Below are 19962 nucleotides of genomic sequence, written 5' to 3' on the forward strand. Positions count from 1 at the left end.
TGATCGACACCCATGACATCGTTGTTGTATGGATTGCGATCCCCTCGTTTTCAGTTCCGGGCTCTCCGATCGAGATGATGAGGGGAACCATTGCGACTGCAGAAACAGGTTCTAGGCGATAAGCGTCAATTAGACACGCGCCTTCCTACGTAGCTCTACCAACAACCACTTCCCCATAACGCGACGTAGCACACACATCAGCATCGCAAGGCCTAGTCTCGTACAAAATGAATCATCATTCGTATCGTATCACCGCCGAAGCAGCTGCTATATGCTACCTGACTCTCGCGAGCCCTCATCACCGATCTAAAGAAACAAGAACATAGAGCCATACAATTACAGATGCCCACCCATCCATCTTATGCTGAAACCCAACGCCAAACACCTTCAGTGATTAAAATGTAGTAGGAGATCCGTCAGTGGTATAGAACAATTCGACCAAGCCAAAACGCCAGTGTTGTCCGTGTGGAACCCCTTCCCAAATGTAGATGTCTGGTTCTGTTATACTCCAAACTCAAGTGATTCGCCTCTTCAACCCCCCGAAGAGTCCTTTGAGACCACTGGACTCTTCCTTCTTCTTCCTCCTGTCGCGTCGGTCGGTCTCGCCGCGCCTGGGCCTCGGACGGTCTTCACCATGGTCTCGTGCGCGGGGCCGATCCGACTGCACTCGACGATCAGACGGCCTCTCTTTCTCGACAACAGAGATGCGGCGTGTCTTGGGGCGTTCTTCCGGTTTGGACATACGCCGACTTCGACGACGCTCGCGTCTTTCCTCGTCTGAGATGGAGATCTCACCGACAACCGCGGCTGCGTCCTCGATCACTGGCGATTCAATCGTCTCGATCGGTTCTGGCTCTGGCTCGTATTCGAAAGGCTCTGGTGGCGGCGGCGGGAGATCCTCAGGCGGCGGAGGCGGTGGTGGAAGAGAAACTCCCCCGTCCCGTCCACCAGACATTTCGTGTTCAGGACGACGCATGAAGCGTCGCTCCTCTTTCCACCTGTAGTAATCGGCCTCTTCCTCAGCAGAAGCGAAGCGACGTTGACTATGCGAAAGACGCCGACTGCGGTGCATGCGCTCTGGGCGCTCTCGGCTCTGATCCGACGACATGTCTCGGCTCGAAGGTCGTTCAATCTCCTGTTCCCTTCGCGAAGACTTGACAGGCGTAGCCTCTAGCGTGTTGGCGCGGGCACGAGACGATCTCGACGGTTTCGCAGCCGGTGGCGTCGCTTCGGGCTTTGAGCGGCCAAAGATGCCACCGAAGAGACTACCACGCTTCACGTTCGGTGGAGTCTCGCGGGTACTCAAACGCCTGCGCGGCGCACTACGAGGAGGGGTGTCGTCGACTACTGGTGGCAGCGGGGGTGGAGGTGAAGCGCCATCGTCGTCTTCCTCTGCTGCTCGGCGAGCAGCATCGCGAGAAAGATCAATAAGCTCTTCCTTTGGTTTCAGCAAGCCAGCTGCTTTGGCTGCTTCCCGCTCCGCTCTCCTTTGACGCCGTAATTTCCGGGCCTCTTCTTCTTCGCGCGCCGCCTGCTCAATCGCCTCCTGTTCCAGACGCTTCGCCTCTTTTTCAGCCTCATGTCGTTGTCTCCTCTTCTCGTGTCGAATGCGTCGCTCCTCTTCTTCCTGGGCGAGCTTTTGCTCTTCTTTGAGTTTCTTGCGTTCCTCCATGGCTCTCATGAGCTCTTCTTCGGCACGCCTGACTGCTCGGCGTCGTTCCCGATGCTCCAGCTTTCTCGCCTCCTCTTCTGCCTTTAGGCGGGCAGCGTCTGCGGCAGCAAGTCGCTCCTTCTCAGCCCTCTCGGCCCGCCGGGCTTCGCGTCGCTTCTGTCTATCGGCTTCTTCATCAACCTCCTCGACGGGGCGACGCTTGCTGTATCTCTCCTCACCCCTGGGTTCTCGGTAGTGCGAGCGGTACGGATCCGGGTACGCCTTCTGTATGTCGCTACCACTACTGGGTATCTCAACCTCGCGCAATTTGGCCCTTCTGCGCTCGGCCGCTTCGCGCTCTGTCATGCTGTCGCGACGCCTTGTTCTTGGCGCATCAGGAACGGCAGAGGCTGGCATTATTGGTCGCTCCATAATACTAGCGCCACTTTCGCGTCTGCGGCTTGGCCGGTGCTGGCTTTCACGACGCGTGTGTGAATGTCGGCGACGGGTCTTCTCACGACTGGGTGTATCGGCTGACGGTTCGTCCTCAACTGCAAAGTCGCGGTCCCTGTCCGCACGGTCATCAACAGCATGACCGACTAATGCAGCAGCGGCGGCACCGGTAATCCCAGCAGCAGCAACAGCAGCTACAGAGGGTAGAGGCGAAGGTGTGTTTGGAACTTCGTCAACGTCGAGGGACCGGTCTGCCGGTGCATCGTCATCGGCCTGCTCGGGTTCGGGAGTCTCTTCATTGGCCACCTCGGCTACGACTTCTTCTACCTCCACTTCGGGGGCTGGTACCGACTCCTCCGCATCCTGATCTTCCGGGATATCAGCGGATGCATCCGCCGCTACGGGAGCGGGCTCCTCGGGTTCCTGCGTTGGTTCTGGGGCCGCCTCAGCTGGTGCTTCCGGTTCTTCAGGGACGGGTTCAGTCGGCGACTCGGGCTCTTCGACAGCAGCTGGTGATTCGGGTTCTGGCTGTTCTTCCTCAGGGGCTTCGGGTGGTGCCTCTACCTGTTCTTCCTCGAGCTCGACATCAGGCGAAGATGCCGGCTCTTCATTCGTTGCTTCCTCCGGGGCTTCGTCTGCCGCAACTTCTTCAACATCACCGCCCTCTACCACTGGCTCAGCAGCTTCAGCGGCTTCAGTTAGAGCTTCTTCCACCTCAGCAGGAGCCTCTTCAGGCGGTGCGTCCTCTGCAGGGGCTGGCTCTGACGCTGGTGGAGCAGCTTCGGCACCGTCGTCGTTCGCTTCGCTGGCCTCAACCACCGATGGCTCATCTGCCTCCCCTGTAGCTGCAGATCCATCGTTCGATTGACCATCCTCACTAGGTGGCTCTGGTGAGTCTTCTGGAGGTGGTGCTGGTTCTGCCTGTTCCGCCTCTTCGATGAGTGAAGGCTCGGCATCAGCTGCAACAGATTCGTCTTCTTGAGCCGCATCGGGGTCCTCATCGGCGGCATCGTCGGGCGTCGCCACCGGTTCTTCTGGTTCAGCAGCTTCCTCTGCCGGCGGCTCCTCTGGTTCATCTGCAGCTGCATCCGCATCTTGCTCAACAGCTTCCGCTTCCAGCTCCGGCTCAGCTGCGACTGGCTCAGCCGTCTCTGGTTCAGCAGGCTCTTCCACATCCTGTCCAGCCACAGATGCATCTCCCGCCTCGGATGCCTCATTCTCAACGCCATCGGTTGATGGGTCTTCGGTAAGCGGTGCGGCGGTGTCTGGCTCCTCCCCGTCAAGTGTGGTCGGCGCAGCGTCGTCATCGGCCTCAGCATGGTCTTCCGGTGGTGCAAGGGACTCTCCAGCCTCACTCTCGCTGCCAGATTCGCTGACTTGAGAAGCATCCTCGCCCTCGTCTTCCTGGGCAACTTCCTCTTCTGCTTGGGGCGCATCCGCCGGCTCCGACACCTCGGTAGCTGCTGCGGGCTCCTCTCCAGGCTCAGCGGAATCTTGTGACGAAACTAGTGAATCATCGTTCATAGACTCTTCTTGAGTGATAGCACTAACGTCGTTCTCATCATCCCCCTGCTCCTCTTCAACTGCTTCGAGCGCAGGATCAGACGGATCTTCGACCTCTGATGCTGGAGACTCTGCGGCCGGGACGATCTCAGAGGTTGCGACATTGACCTCGAGTGATAGACCTGGATGCGCTTCTGTGATCGCGGCCGATTCGGCAGGCGACTCCGGACTCTCGGACGCTTCTGGCTCGTCGGGCTCGGCAGCATCGTCGACTACCATGGAACTCTCTGGCTCTTCTTGGGAATTCCAGGAGTGATCGGAAGCAGCATCGTCGTCGGAGCCGGCATCGTCGTCAAGAATTGACCGTTCTTCCTCCGGCTCTTCAGGCTCAGCAGCAGTGACATCAGCGATCTCACTCGGCGGAGCCTCTTCGGCATTCGTTGTTTCATCTTCAGCGGGTGCTGAGTCAGGCGCGTCGTCGGCCTGGGGAACTTCAGAGGCAGAAGGTGCGGCAGACACTTCAGATCCAGACCAGTCATCATCCTCGGACTCCGACCCAGATTCGCTCCCCGCATCGGATTCCTGCTCTTCTACTGGTTCATCATCTGGCTCCGGTCCTGTGTTGGCTCCGCTGGAAACCTCCGAATGCTGTGGCTCCTCATCGGGCCCAACGTCCTCATGGACCTGCAATGGATCAGTATACTCTTCTGAATGGCGAACGGCATGAGGCGGATGTAGGCTCGCAATCAATCACAGCTTATACATACCACTTCCGCCGCCTTCTTGGCCGGCATGTCTGGTGCAGAGTCGGGCTCGGCTTCAGCTAGCGCAACGTTGGCAGCTACAACATCATGGTCGGTTTGTTCGGAAATATCTTGAAGAACAACTGGATCGCCCGCGGCGTGTTCGGTCTGCTTCTCTTCGACCGTGGGGTTTTCAATTGGCGTCTCAACGTCAGCCTCTCTCGAGACAGGGTCTGGGCTGACTTCGCTTGTCGCGTCAGCTGGGATGCTTGCGCATGTTTCGTCGGTATTGTCGTCGAGTTTGGGTAGAGGTGCTTCAGTCTCAGCTGCACTGGTCAGCGGGTGCGGTGCATGGCCACTTTTGGGTGGAGGAAATTATCGCTGCTGTACAAGTAGAAGTGCAATCACGAAAAAAAAGAAGGTGAGATTCAGAGGTGACGGGGATGTCGGGAGCCAAAAGACAAGCGGCAGAACTAGCGCGGAGCAAAACCACGCATCTTGGAACGTCGACAAATTGCGATGCATCTATCGCAGCCCGAGACTCATGGCGACACACATGCTTCCACGTGACGATAAGCTAGTCACAGCGGTGGCAGAATGTCCGCAGAATGTGCTGGCAGGTGGGCCAAAGGAAAATATGGGGCGTCCAATGGGGCAAGCCAACCGCTGCTCGCTAGCCCGATTCGCCGCCGGCATGGCGCGCTACCATCGAATCGTGCGTAATTGAGCCAGCGAAAAGAAGTGCAGACGGACATAAAGATGTGAAACACAAAAAACATAGGAGATACGTACCTGTGCATGAATCTGGATTCTCCACGTCATCGGGTGTAGCCGAGACTATGACTTGCTCGCTGGCCTTGGCAGCCTCGCTACTCACCGCCGGCTCCGACTCGTCGACTGGCGATTCGTGTGCACTCGCATCGTCTTGTGCGTCTGTGCTCGCATCGGTGATGGCATTCTCCTCTGGAGCTGCTGGCTGGCTCACCTCCGGGGCGGGTTCTTGAGCTGCAGGTGCATCGCCAGCTGCAAGCTGTGCCTCTTCAGTGCTTTCATCGATACGTGTCTCAGGCGTCTGGTCCTCCGCGGAAGCATCAGCTGAGTCGCCAGTCTCTTGTGGTTCGGATGGTTCTGGCGATGTTTCAGAGGCTGAGGCTTCGTTCTGTTCGACGACCTCTGGTACGGCCGCGGACGTATCGTTCTTGGTAGGCTCATCCTCATTGACATGGACTGAGACGACGGCAACTTCATCGACGTCATCGGCCACCGGAGCAGAGGTTGTAGTGTCAGACGGCTGAATGACCTGTACAGTCTCTGGCTTGTCCTGGTCTGGTGACTTCTCATCCTCATGTACAGGCTCCGATGAGTCTTGTGCGATGCTCTCTTGATCGAAGTCTTGATGCTCGGAAGGATTGGTCTCGCTCTCACCGGGTTGTGATGAGGCATCGTCGTCCTTCTCCCAGTCCGAGATTCCCATGTCAGAAACATTGTCGTCGTCTTGCTCCCAATCGGAGATGTCCTGCATGGTGTCGGCGGTTGGCAGTTCTTCGTCGCTCGCCTCAGCCTCCATTGTAGCAACTTCGATGGGTGCCATATCAGCAGTGTCTTGTGCCGATGTAGTAGGCTCCTCTGGTGTTACATCAGGCGTGGCTTCCGTCGTTTGCGTGTCTGTCTCTTCTGATGTCGACGCAGCTTCTGGCCCCTCGGTGGAGGGATTGGTCTCGTCTTGTGCAGCTGTCGGCTCACTGTCGCCTTCGCCGGAGGCTGGTTCGATAGCTTCCTCTGCGGGAGCAGGTTCGGGTGCGTCCGTTGCTTCTGAGGCTTCCGCTGTGGAGTCAGGTTGGGGCTCACCTGTGATCTTGTCAGCATTGGTTACGAATGAATTTGCTTGAACGCGGCTCGCTGTGCGACAGTAAGACATGTGTGAACTTACCGGTGGTATCAGCGCTAGCCTCGTCGGGCTCAGCTACATCCATGACCGGCTCAGTACTTGCAGGTGCTTCGGCATCTGCAACGTCAGGCTTGTCTTCGCTCTCAGTTGACGGTGGGTCGCTAGATGGAACTGGCGCAGACTCCGGAACTTCCGCAGCATCAGGAGATTCCGGAGCAGGATCTTGATCAGGTGAGGATTCAGGTGCATTGGCCTTTGCTTCAGCTGCAAGTATTGAAGCCACAACAGCAACATCTGCCGGCGCTGCTGAGGTCCATGCTCGAGCTTCCTCGACTTCGGGACTAGATGTTTCGATGTCGTGCTCCTCATCCAGTGATGGCTCTTCCTGAGCAACGCTTGCTTCTGACTCTGGTTCAGCAGCATCCTCAGCAACTTCAGTAGGAACAGGCTCAACAGCTGGGGCTTCTTCGACAGCGGGTATTTGTTCATCAGCTGGCGGTTCCGCCGGCGGAGCTGGCTCCTCGGCAGTAGAGATGTCTTCGACGATAGGCGGTTCCTCGGTAGAGGGCGTTTCGTCAACAACGGGTGCAGCCTCACCATGGGCGGGCTCCTCGGGAACTGGTGTATCCTCTGTCTCTGGTGCTTCTTCGACAGGAGAAGAATCACCGACAGTCGATGTATCTTCACCAACAGGCGTATCTTCGGCGGCTGGGACGTCTTCGGATGGCGCTGTGTCCTCGGTGGCGGGCGCCTCGGGCGTGGCGTCAACTTCGGGAGCTTCTTGGGTGGCGCTAGCTGTCTCTTCGGTGGAAGGTGCTTCCTCGGGCGCAGCTGTCTCTTCAGCAGGGGGTGCGGGCTCGGCATCAACTGCGTCTTCCACGGCTGGAGCATCACCAGCAGCGGATGTCTCTTCGATAGCAGGTGCCTCTTCGGCAGCAGGAGTCTCTTCGGCAGCAGGAGTCTCTTCGGCAACAGGAGCCTCTTCGGCAGCAGGTGCCTCTTCGGCAGCAGGTGTTTCTTCTGCAGCAGGTGTCTCTTCGGCAGCGGGGACTGGTTCATCAGTGGTGGGAACTGGCTCTTCAACAGCAGGAGAATCCTCCACAGTTGCCGGCGGCTCTTCTGAGCTACCAGTTTCCTCAACTGGAGGTTCCTCTTCAGCTGCTGGCGGGGCTGCTTCCTCTTCGGCGACAGCAGGCTCTTCAACGGGAACTGCCGTTTCCTCGACGGAGGCTTCTGCCTCAGCTGGTTTCGCATCCTCTGGTGGTGACGCCTCAAGCTCAACCGCATCCGCACTCTCTGTTGTAGCTTGTTCCTGTTCTGGTACCGTTTCGCTCGATGGCTGTGGTTCATCGACTGGAGCTTCTGAGGCAGGGGCTTCTAAAGCTGTTTCTGCGGTCGGCTCGGCGGGAGGGGGAAGAGTGTCCTCGGTGACTGGATCGGTGGGGGCAATCTCCTCTGCTATGGCATCAGTAACTGGAGCTTCTTCGACAGGAGCGGGTGTGTCGGATTGTGGTGGCTCAGCAGATTCCGCAGACGCATCTGCCGGTAATGGCTCGGCTTCAGCTGCTGGCTCGGGAGCGACAGGAGCTGGCTCCTCGATCGGAGGACTGTCTGCAACTGCCTCGTCTTGTGCCTCCACTACATCCTCGCTGACAGCGGCCTCGTCTACCGCAGGTGGATTATCGGTCGGTGGCGGCGGAGGCGGTACTGTCTCGCTTACGATCGACCCTGAAGCGTCTTCGGTAGGTTCCTCGATGATGACGCTTTCAGAGACGTCTGAAGAGGGGGCATCTCCATCGGTGATTACTGTCGACCTGTCGTCACCGCTGCCATCGTTGCTAGATTTCTTCCCTCTTGACTTGCTGGTCATTACCTTCTCACTGGCCAATGCCGAGAGCAATGAACCCCTTCGCTCCTTCTTGATAATGCCGATTGGAACAAAGACCTTCTTCTTCTCCTCTTTCGGTGGCGAAGGAGGCGGAACGGATGTCGATGGCTTTCTGGGGCGGATGAACGCGGTGGGCTTGCCTTTACCATACCCCAGCTGTTTCTTCTTTTTGCCTATGCTTCCGGCGTCTGGGTCTTTGGTGTCAGAGGCAAAATGAACAAACTTCTCGGTTGGGGATTTCGGAGGCTCTTGAGCGGCCTGCTCGGACTCACCACTTTTCTCACTCTCCACGACTACTGGCTCCGGTGTTGCATCCGCCGGTGGTGCTGGTGGAGCAGGGGGTGTAGGGGGCGCAGGCTCACTGGGAGGTACTGGCAGAACTTCTGGTGCTGGCGGTGCTGGAGGTGCTGCTGCTTCGGGTTCGGCGGGTGGTGCATCTACCGGTGCTGGGGGTGGTGGTGGAGGCGGCAGTGCCTCAATATTCGCGGCATCGCTTGATCCTGGAGGCTCGTCTTTGACATCTTCCGTTACAACCTCAGCCGCTACGACGCCGTCCCCACTACTTGATGGTGCCTCTGCTGTTTGTGTTGATGGATCTTCTGGTGTCGGTTCTGCTGGGGTTGTTGCCGCAGGTGCTTCTACTTCTGCTGATGGCTCTACTGCTGGAGGTGCTTCTGGTGTAGCCGGCGGTGCGGCCTCTTCAGGAGTGACCTCTGCTGCTGAAGTTTCCTCCGGAGCAGCTGAAGCAGCCGGAACATTCTCTGGATCTACAATGGTCAATTGGACATGTTACGCATGATACATTCCAAGCATACCTGCTTGTTCGGCGTTGCTGCTCTTCTCATCAACTACTTGCGTATATGAGAATACTGGTGTAGGTGGGACTACTCGACGATAGACGGGTTGTTGGGGCTTCGGTGTAGTCGCCGTAGCATAGAAGTTCTTCCCGGTGTTGGTGCCGCCGCTCGCATACGGGTTCGCCCATTGCGATATCGAAACATTCTCGAATTGGCGCATAGTGTATCAAACAAAGTCAGACGCGGTGTTTCGAGGTCCGAAATTCGATAAGTTGTGCTACGTGCTATAGATGTTTTCTTTGTTCCATTGCTGGTGATAACAAACGGTAGGTATGCAGAGGCGACATTAGACGTGGGGTGCGAGCATTGATTGCGGAGAGACGAATGAGAAACGGGTCAGTCTAGACGCAAAGCACAGAGGGTGGAGGTGTGCAACGTGCGTGGCTTCAATCGGCCAAAGCTGGGACGAGCGCTCAGATCAGACGAAAGAGAGGTGCAGGACAACTGTCACAAGACATGATGCGCGAAATCGTATGGAGATGCCTCGCATTGTGGGCGCAATGGTTCGGTAAGCCTCAGACTGGCATACCCGCATGCTGCCGCAGGCTCACGCTGAGAAGACGATTCTCGGCTGTAAGCATCATTGGTCCACGTAGGGAAACCCAGTTCGCTCAGGTTGATAGAGTTGGGAGCCCAGAAGGTGGGGTTTTCCACTGCGAGTGCTTTTCGATTATTGGTCCGATGATGACTTAGCTTGCAGTTGTGTCGCCAGCGCGGATCGTGGTGCAGCGTTGGTCAACGGCGAAATTTTGCGGCACCGGAAGGCTTGAGAGCGTATAGTGCGGCAAAGCGTCAATTAGCAAGGAGGGCCCTTCTCGCAACCTTCTCGATACCCAAAGAGGGCCGCGATGCAGGGGCACGCATAGGGTCGTCATGGCTAAGAGGAAAAAGTGAGGTGTTGATGGGTTGAGTGACGTGGCGTGGCACCGCGGGTCCGGAAAGCAGCCACTAAGCGACTGATTCATGAGGGCCGACCCGGGTTTGGTCGTACCTGCCACTACCTGCGGCGACGTGGGACATTCACAAAGAAGCATCCTGCTGACCCCACCACCAAAACCCTTGGTACAACGAAGCCGTCGCATAGCATAGCGGTATGGAGGGGCCTCCGGTGTCATCGACTTTAGTCGCAGCTCCAGATCGCGATGCTGCGACTAACCTTCCTCGCTATGTCCAATCTGCAGCCGGAAGCTGTGGTGACGTGCATCCAGTCGACGATAGGTGGAATTGATTATGCAGCGGTTATCGAGGCTTTTCGAAAAGATGAGAGGCGATGGAAGGGTAAGGAAGATTACCCAGAATGGCGGGCGAATCTATTGTCAGTACGTGTTCGCAGCTCAATGCTCAATGCCCCAATCAACGTAGATGAGTTGATTACCGCGCTGCAAGCGAGCATGTCGTCAGATGCGCTCATGTAAGCAGTTCTGGATTCATCTAGCCTGAGGATGAGTCTGAGTCACGTGAGTAGGATCATCTATGAATGGACGAATCTGAAGCTCTCTCTCGGATTTACTTGGCAGGCAGTCTCATTCGACGGATGCTCGAAGCGTCCTATCAACTCATTTAAGGAAAGCGCTAAACAGGTCTAAGGACTACTTTGTACACTGGGATAGAAGAACGGGATCAGAGGACTTGGAGCCGATGTAGGGTATTCATTTCTCTTGATTGAGCTGTTACCAACAAGTCGCCTATGATGAATTCCATAATGTCATTTCGAGGCCGAAATGAGTCTAGCTGCGAGCGCCATGTTCTCTGATCTACTACACTCATCACGTGCCCACTTCAATTGAGCACAGCTACCCTCTAACAATCAAGAAATCTCTCACCATTTTCCCAATCGACATACACCCACCGCGCCCACGTACTCCCTCCTCATCTATCCCCATAGCCGCCATCCATTCCCGATTAACCTCTTGATCCCTCTTGCATTTTTCGCACTCCCGCCTCTTCCCCTTGTGCTTCTTATGAGATTTATGCGCTATCGTCGTAACATGCACATCCGTCTTCGACCAAACCCTCTGCTCCAGTGTGTGCCAAGTAGTAAGATTCATGGTAGGCGGCGAAGTCGGCGATGCGGATGTAAGCGTAATAGTAGGTGTGCTTTCGAAATAGTCGCTGTTACTCAGCACTATTGTGAAAAGTGTTTGCCTTTCATAAGACGACTTTGCTTCCTCCAGTGGTGTGTAGAGTCTTTTTGGGTTGAGCACGTTCATCCAGTCGAGGGTTTCGCGCCATTCTTGTGTGAGTTCGGAGCCGCAGCTCTTCCATGTCTTTTTTAGGGTTGAGGCGCTGATGGTGGGCATGGACCATCGTTGTTTTGCCGTGATTGGGGTGGGCAGGTGGGTTCTAGCCGGTGATGGTGAAGACGATGGACAGCAGACTAGACAGTCGGCTTGGTCTTGCGCGTCGGCGAAGGCGCAGGCCCAACATGGGGCGGTAATGGTAGACATGGCTTTGGCTTTGATGCGGTGTCTTTTGAAAGGAGAATCTTTTGAAGGAGGACTGAGGGATTTTGTTGATCGCAGGCGAGTGAAATATGACTAGAGAGACTGGATATCCAAGAGAAAGTCAAGAAGACTATCATGACTGAGATTTTCTGTTCTGTAAAAGAAATGGCTTTCCAAGTGTTGTGAGTCGTTGAAGTTGGTTAGCAAACCATGGTTCTAACACGATGTGTGACCAAGCACAACGTGGGCTCAAGGCAACCATTTGGCCGCAGCTAGCAAACTACCTCTAAGGCTATGAACACGGGGAACATTCACTCAAGAGTGTTTTGAGGGAAGGATGTGCGTGAAGTGCTTGAAATCGTGACGTTCCTGCCGTCGCTGCCTTGGCTCTTTCCTCATCGCGCTCATGGTGGGCTTTCATGACTCACGCTACTCGAGATGAGAAGGCGCACCACTACTCAGCCTAGGAGGCAGTGCTATCAGTGTTCTTTTGGAAGTGTCGCTGGCGAGACAAGAAAATACTCGTTTCGCCGAACTGGGTCTCTATTTTGTATGAGTGATAAGTTTCCAATCCACTCTTGTGAGAAATCGAAAACGAGCCTAATGAGGATATTATCTCGCATGTATACTGTATGAGATATTAGATTTACTTCTATGTGGACCTTGAATCCGCTATGTCGCCGCGAAAGTGGGTATCGTTCATCAGTCATAATCGTAAAGGAAGCATGCGTCTTGACTTCAAAGTAGCACCCAGTCCACAGCTACAGTCCACTTCTCCCCTCCAACGTCCACGTCCCACATAGGCGCGCGGATACCGACCACACTCCCAGTCTTTACCAGCACACCTCCCGAGCTTCTTGCACCACCTTGGCCGGCTAGCAAGACTCTCATCGGGGTATGTCCTCCTCCCACTCCCACACTCTCCGTTCTCGAAGCGTTATACATGCCAGCCTCAGTATCACCGCGTGCAAAGACGACGCCACCTGCATAGCACTTTACTTCTTCTGCGCTACGGCTTCGACACCCGCCTCTCGAGAGACTCGAGACCCGTATCCGCAGCTTCACGCCGTCTTCCCTGTCACGACCAGTGGCTGCACCACTCCTATCCTGTGCCGCGAACCCTGTATTTGCCGTCTCGATCATCCAGGTCGTGACGGTCGAGGCAAGGCCGTTAGGTATGTATTTGCCGTTCTTTCGCGAAGGAGAGAAGATCTCAGGCAGCGGTCGGGAAGGCTTCGGGGGCGAGGTCGGGAGCGCGGGGAGTATGAAATGGGGACGTTGCGGTGCAGTTGCTGGTGTGGAAGTCACCGCTGCGATGCTGGGGAATGGCGCAGGCGTCCGTGGCGGCGGGACTTTGAAGCGGTGCGTAGTCGCATTGGATACGGGGGCTGGTGTGGAGGGCTCGGATGGTCGTTGGAGCGATGGCGAGCTTGCAGGGGACATGCGACGACGCTTATTCGTTTGGACTGATTCGAAGAGCATATCGTCTTCTTGGTCATCTCCTTGTCTGTCCCAGCGACCAAGCTGCGTGTCTCCGCCTTCGATGGATTGCATAACATGTTCGCCGTGTAGTTCATCCTGCGCCTCTGACTGGCTTGATTGCGATGGCTCTTCTATGCTTTCTACTCTCTCATATTTCCTCCGCAGCTTCGGAAGTGGTGTAGCATGCGCGAATGCATCTTCTTGCGGCTCATCGCGCTTCTCCTTGGTGACTTCTTGCGTCTGCCGAGGCGACGCAAAGACAAAGCGCTTCGCAGGCGTCAGTTTTTTGAACTGAAGCTCAGGTTTCGGCTGCGCATTCTTGATAGAAGCCGGTGTTTGTATAGCGAGGGCATTGCGCAGGCCAGATTGGGGTTTCTTGATCTTCTGCGTGGAAGGCGGATTGGGCGCTAGGAAGCGGTGCGGGGAGGGCGTATGGGTCGGCATCGTATGAGCAACATCGGCGCGTGCGGTGTGTTCGATATGGCGGGTAGATGGTGTTCGGCGGTATTCGTTGTGGGTGGAGGCATGGACATGGTGGCGAGACTGGCGAGGTCGAGGCCATCGCAAGCGCGATGCAGTCGCGAAAACGCGGGGGCGCGTGGTCAGCAGGCTGCGCGTTTGGCAGGCGCGTCACGTGTCTACAACTTCACCTTTCCCATCACAGTAGACTCCTTCCTCGTAGCAAGCCCCTATTTTTGTTTGATGGGCGGTTTATCGCGCCGCCTAGAAGTCAGACGCATTCTGTCCAGCTACCGAAACCAACACTATTCTCTCAACATCCACTCCAGAGTGGTTCCCTAAGCCAGACTACCTAGGTAGCATAGACATATCTCTTACAAAACCTTGGAACTCATCAAGCATTCATCACTTTACTAGCTACACGAAGTGTTTTACAGGGTACATCGTCTCAAAGCTGGATTTTGCGACAATTCAACAGGTCCGCACTCGGCTCACATGTTATGATCTCAACGAGCTGATAGATCCAGCCTCGGGAATCTGTAGATAAGCTTTACCGAGCTTAGATGCCTTCCGCATGTCGACTCTTGCGCGAAGGATCTGTTACAACCAAGCTCCATGTATATCATCCCACGCGTAATCTCCACAATGGTGACAACTGCCGCATGTTTCCTGATACCGGACGAATCGGGGTGCTGGCATTGGGCGTCAATTGGATTCGGCGATACCAGCCATCTTTCGCAGACCTGCGTTGGGTCTGTGGGATCGCAATGGGGTGATCTCGCGATTGGCGCCGGCCCGGGGGTGATCAACGGTATCCCAGCTTACCCTCGTCTCCATAGGAACATCCGCCAAACTCAACGCAGATGTATCGAATGGAAGCATGGACTGCGCGTAGCACAATGGCAGCGCATGGAACAACCAGGCTTATAGATGAGCGACATAGCAGAAGCGACATAGCAGACGTGCATTTTCTGGAGATGCATGGTTGAGCGTGGAGGGCATCAGTCTGACAGGTCGGATCGCGAGAAGCCGACGCAGGGTAGAGTGATAACAACCGGACGAAATGCAATAGAATGGCTGCAATACGAGGGTATACGCATCACATATCCGTCCTACGCGTGTCTGTATGCAGGAGGGCCCGTCACAGCCGAGACGCGTCGTGGTTAGTGAGGCGGAGAGAGCATTCGGCGACCCAGCCACAGGATATGACATAGGCCCAAAGGAGCGCAAACAATAGCGCGACAGGCGTTCGCAGCAGAATGGAGCTAAACAAGAAACTTGAGACTTCGCGTCTGCAAGGGACGACCCTCTCAGCCTTAATGATCTGACCGGGGAAAGGCGTGGTAGGTCCACATGGTGGCTCAGGGCATGTGATTGGTGCTTGCGGGGGCCAGAGAGGCTGGAACCAGCCACATGAGGATGCGTAACATAGGAATAGAACAACACCCGCGAACCCGATCCACCCAAACACGCTTGCTAGCACGCCAAACCTCTCTTTCTGCACCGTCGCTCTTTTGTTTTGGCTTCTCTCATTCTTTCGCTGTGACTGCACCCACTCTGTCCTGCAATTGCAGCGAATGCGCCTTATCTCCGCCGACGACGCTGCACTCGCGGCCACCCATCACCGAACACTCTCGCCTGACGCGCCTGCCCTCCGCGAGTCCCGCACCCGGGCAACTCCCTCAGCATGGCGACCAAGGCCATGAACGTCCCCAGCTTCGGCGGCGCTCACGCTGCGGGCATTTTCTCCGACATGACGGTCGACGGGCCGGTAATAGGCACCCTGGTTGTCATCATGGACCGCGCCCGCAACCTGCCTAACAAGAGGACCATGGGCAAGCAGGACCCGTACTGCGCTGCCCGGTTAGGCAAGGAGGCAAAAAAGACAAAGACCGACAAGCGCGGCGGCCAGACACCGCGATGGTATGTATGCCTTCGACGAGTTTCGAACACCCACGACTGACATATGCAGGGACCAGGAATTGCGCTTCACAGTCCACGACTCGCCCGACTACAACCGCCTCAAGGTCTCTGTCTTCAATGACGACAAGAAGACGGAGCTGATTGGCGAGGCCTTTGCGAACCTCAACTCCGTCATCACCCCCGGTGGAGGCCAGAGCGACGAGTGGCTGGGCCTCAATTGCAAGGGCAAGTACGCTGGCGAGATCCGCATGGAGATCACCTACTACGACACCCGCGAGAAGAGCGAGAAGCCGGTTCTGCAGAAGAGGAGGGAGTCGACCAAGCCAGAGGGACAGGCTGCTGTGGGTGGAGCGCGAGAGATGGCACCCGTCAAGCGGCGCCCGCTGCCCAGCGACCCCACAGGCACGACGCCATCACCCGTACACACACCAGAGCACCGAGGACTGCGGGGCGTTAGGGCTGGCCCGCGAGAACTCGGCTCCCCGCGACACCAAAGAACAGCAACCGAGCCGTCACCAACGCAGCGCAGCCCGGCCGACACGCCCTCACGCAGGCCTATACCAGACGCGTCCCCCCTGAACCCCGCATCGTCATCGAGCCAGAACACTCCCCAGCGCCCTGTACCGCAGACCTCCTACAGCACGCCGCCGAACCCGCGCTCATCAGCCCAGAGAATGCCCCTCCCGAGGGAAGAGAGCTTCGACATGTCCTACGCCGCGCCCAAGCCATACGAGGTGAAGCCCATCGATCCTCTGCCACAACATGTCCGGCACTCAGACCAGAGGAGGATGTCACAGGAAGACGGTCGATCTCCTAGGAGCCAGGCACTGCAGCACCCCGAGCCAGTACATTCTCACTCGGCACCAATTGTGCCAACGCAGCACGCGTATGAGTCTCCGGCGCAGTCGCAAAAACTGCAGGAGCAGCAGAAGCAGATCGAGTACCTGCAGCAACAGCTACTCCAGCATCAGCAGTTTGAGCCTCAACGAATTGAGCCGGCCCCGCAGCCATCTCAGCCATACGCGCAAGACCAGTACCAGGATCCGACTTATCAGGTTGCACCCTTGCGAAGCAGTCGTAGCCGCGAGCAAGCCCAGGAAGCTCCTCCACTCGACCAATACTACGGCCAACGATTCATCGAGGCTCCTCCTCTACAAGATGAGAGCCCCACGCATCGGAGACGCAGCGCCATGCAGCCCATGGTTGAAGACGAGGATGACATGCCACCACCGCCGCCAATGCACAAGCGCAATGCCAGCACGCTACCTCACCCGAACCAAGAGAGCCGTGAGCGTGAGCGCTACCGCGAAGAAGCCCCCGCGCCCCTGAGCTTCTCGGCGAGATCCCGTGAGGAGCCCCGTCAGTTCAGCTACGATATGCCGCCCCAGCAATACGAGGCCGATAACTACGCGCCCCGACAACCTGCAGAGCGACGCTACACTCATCCTCGCATGCCGGTGCAGCCGTCGAGTCGTCCAGTGTCTCGCGACAACATGGTACCATCCCCGCTACGACAAGAAACCCTGCGACAGGAAGCACCGGCGTTACCGAGTGCTCTCATCGCTGGACTCAACCCGCAAAGACAGGAGATTGAAGCGCCACCTTACGAAGCGCCTCCGTCGTACGAGACACCACCGAGACTGCGCCACTACTCTGAGCCTGCAGAGTATCGGGCCATCACTCAGTACGAAGACCCTGTTCAGTCGCAGGAACTAGTTCATCATTCTGCGTACCAAACGAACGACTATTATCCTCATGACCCGCCTGAGCAGCCTCGACAGATGTCTCCCCCAGTTTACGATGCCGGCCCTATCATCAAGCCGCGTGCTACGAGTCCTAACGTGAGCTCACGCTACTCTCCCAACCCAGCAATGGACCGCTACTCACCCAATCCGATCATGGATCGTTACTCTCCCAACCCTGAGATGGAACGTCACTCTCCTAACCCAGCTACCGATCGCTCGTCTAGGTTGCCTGCGAGGAGTATGCCGACGCGTAAATCAGTCTCACCTCGCCCACCGCCTTCCAGAGAAGACATGGGTGAGCGACGACTGTCTGGAGTAGCCTTCAACCCCGACAGTTTCGATGTCTACAACCCTTGGATCAGCAAGTCTCCCATACCTTCGGACGACGAACTCGAGCGACCAGGAAGCCGAATGGAGTACAACGACAAGGGCCAGATTGTCACATTCAGTGGACGGGTTGTCGATGCGTCCGACCATTTACCCGTCGACAACTGGGCGCCTGAGCCAGTACCAAAGGGCACCGTGAAGGAGAAGGCTCCTCGAACAAGGGCTCAGCTCAACGGCAGCAGAGATCTCGAGGCCGCGATGCAACGCGAGGAACGATACCAACGAGAGCGTGCTGACAGAGAGCGCATTCGCCATGCAGCTAGCATGAACTTCGACAACAGCAACGCCCTAGTCACGACGAGACATGACTTCAATAACGACTACAACCAGCCTGTAAATGCGGGTGCGCTGGTACTCGCAAGCCAGAGCCAGTACAACGCACCTCCCAATCCAACAGCACGCAGCAGGCCCACAAGGCGAGACCAACGCCCCGTCTCCGCCTATGACACACCACCGCAGTACCAACTCCCAGACCGACAGGTCCTCCGCGAACGCGACACCCCCAACAGCTACGGCAGCAGCCCCAGCTACGACCGACGTGGTACCCAAAGGCATAGCGTTGCGGCACCGCCCATCCCCGCAAAGGTACCCATGGACATGAACGGCGGCGGCTACGGCACACAGAACGAGGACATGGCTCTCAGCTTGGAGCTGCAGAGCATTGACATTGGCCCCGGTTCTGGTGGACGTAGGCCACGCGCCGCCACGGCTAGACGACAGTACGGATACTAATGGCACAACATGGAAACGCTATACATACCACACCCTTTTTCACGCTTCTTGATGGCGCTTGTACGATAATGTTTTTTCGATTGTGGTGGAAGCAGAGTTTTGACTTTTCCTTTTCTCTTTCCCACATACTTCTTAGCTCGATGTCTGGACGCTGGAGCCTGGCATGTCGGAGTACCTTTTCTTCCTTCTTCCCTCTTCTCTTTTCTTGAATTGATGATATGGGATATCATGCATAGCATCTGGCTTGCGTAGATTGCGGTTTCTTCGTACGCCCTCGTGCGCTCTCTTTTGCACTTTCTGTAGTGTTCTGCTGGCTGCTTGATATTCAGCGCGAAGATAGATACCAATACCTCAACATGTCTAGTTCATCCAGTCTGCTTTCAATTGCGCTTTAACGAATGATCATACCAACCGTCTACTCCTCGAGTATTGTCATCGCCAACGGTCGATCCCGCTGTGGAGCTTGACTACGAGCCACGACACGGCACGGCAGCCAAACGCGGGAAGTTGCGCACATACATGTTGGTGAGTTGAGCTTGAGCCCTGCGCTGCCCTGATCATACTACTCATGTCATATTTGTATGGCCACAGACCGTGACCTGCACGATCGTATACTCATAGACTTGAAGGCACCTCGACCTCTTGCTGGCTGAGTACCATGACTGTTGTCACCGTACACATCATGGGTGCTACCGTCGTTCCTTTTACCCCACTATGCAGACATGATGGCCCCGAGTATCTGCATCCAGTCACTCCTTACAGCGTCATGACAGTCATTCCTGTATACTAACCTCTAGAGAAGTCATCGAGATATGACATGTTCCCACGCTCAGATCTCTTTTCTGGGAGTCATCAGCACTATAAAAATCGTCGTTCCTGGTATCTCGGTGCTAAAACAAAACCAGACTACCCTACTTGTTGACGCGGCTACATTCCCACATCTACATATTGTTCCTAGGAAAACAGCCATGTGCACCGGCGCTAACACGAATGAACCGCCAGTCAATGGTGCGCATGCGATCGGCACGCGAATCGATGACGAGCAAAGTAATGGCAACCACAACGATGACAACCAAACCAAGGGCGATGGAAACCATGGCGAGCAAAATTCTGGCGAGCAAACCAGTGGGACGGACTCCAATAAAATCTATGATTTTACGACCCGCATTGACGGTCGGGATATTGACGATGATGAGCAGGGGATTGTCGCGGACATCGAAGGTAAGTCGTCGCGTGCTCACCACAGGATGTACTCACTTAACCTTGTCTTAGACATAGCGCTTAATATCGATTGGAAATATCGACGTGGTGAAGGCTGGAAATGGGAAACCGTGCAAGGTAGAGAGAAGATTACTCTTACGCTGCCAAACGAGTACTGCGCATGCGGGGATAAGAAAACATCTACCGAATCTCTATGGCAGCTTCATGGGCATATGGTAACCCGAAATAATCTCCCGAGGCGGGGGGCAGCTCAATCCATCCAACATTGATCTTTGTTCGTGCGGAATGTCTCGTGGTTCATCTGAATAATGTCTTATCTGCACATTTCCTTCTACTTGGTGTGAGTAGGAGGATTGATATGACCTTTCGAGAATTTAAAGGTATCCAATATGCCATTAGTCGCTTCTTATGTTTTCATCAATGCTTGTGAGCGCTCTTTTACGGAAATTTCCGGTGTATCTTAGGATGCCTTCGGCGAGAACCAGTCGTACGTGATGGTTGGCAGCACGATCTAACAAAGAGTCGGCAAATGTTACAGAGATTCGTTATCGGTAGCGATCAGTGACTCTTTAACACCCATAGTCAG

At 55.9% G+C, this 19962-nt stretch overlaps 3 protein-coding genes across 3 annotated transcripts; 1 reads left to right on the forward strand and 2 right to left on the reverse strand.

Moving 5' to 3' along the window:
* Window positions 1-514: 514 nt before the first annotated feature.
* Window positions 515-9143, reverse strand: J4E79_002415 (uncharacterized protein; the record flags this gene model as incomplete). Its single annotated transcript, XM_049351314.1, has 5 exons — window positions 515-4291; window positions 4375-4676; window positions 5143-6198; window positions 6281-8893; window positions 8942-9143. The coding sequence occupies 5 exons, from the start codon at window positions 9141-9143 to the stop codon at window positions 515-517; spliced, it is 7950 nt and encodes a 2649-aa protein (XP_049213952.1).
* A 3022-nt stretch (window positions 9144-12165) lies between these two features.
* Window positions 12166-13353, reverse strand: J4E79_002416 (uncharacterized protein; the record flags this gene model as incomplete). The annotated part of the gene is made up of 1 exon (XM_049351315.1): window positions 12166-13353. The coding sequence occupies one exon, from the start codon at window positions 13351-13353 to the stop codon at window positions 12166-12168; it is 1188 nt and encodes a 395-aa protein (XP_049213953.1).
* Window positions 13354-15055: 1702 nt separating this feature from the next.
* J4E79_002417 (uncharacterized protein) lies at window positions 15056-18155 on the forward strand (the record flags this gene model as incomplete). Its single annotated transcript, XM_049351316.1, has 2 exons — window positions 15056-15291; window positions 15341-18155. 2 exons carry the CDS (start codon window positions 15056-15058, stop codon window positions 18153-18155), a joined length of 3051 nt encoding a protein of 1016 aa, XP_049213954.1.
* Between the last annotated feature and the right edge of the window lie 1807 nt (window positions 18156-19962).

The sequence above is a fragment of the Alternaria viburni genome (genome assembly GCF_023758015.1).
Source record: "Alternaria viburni strain BMP 2772 chromosome Unknown scaffold_4, whole genome shotgun sequence".
Classification (NCBI taxonomy): domain Eukaryota; kingdom Fungi; phylum Ascomycota; class Dothideomycetes; order Pleosporales; family Pleosporaceae; genus Alternaria; species Alternaria viburni.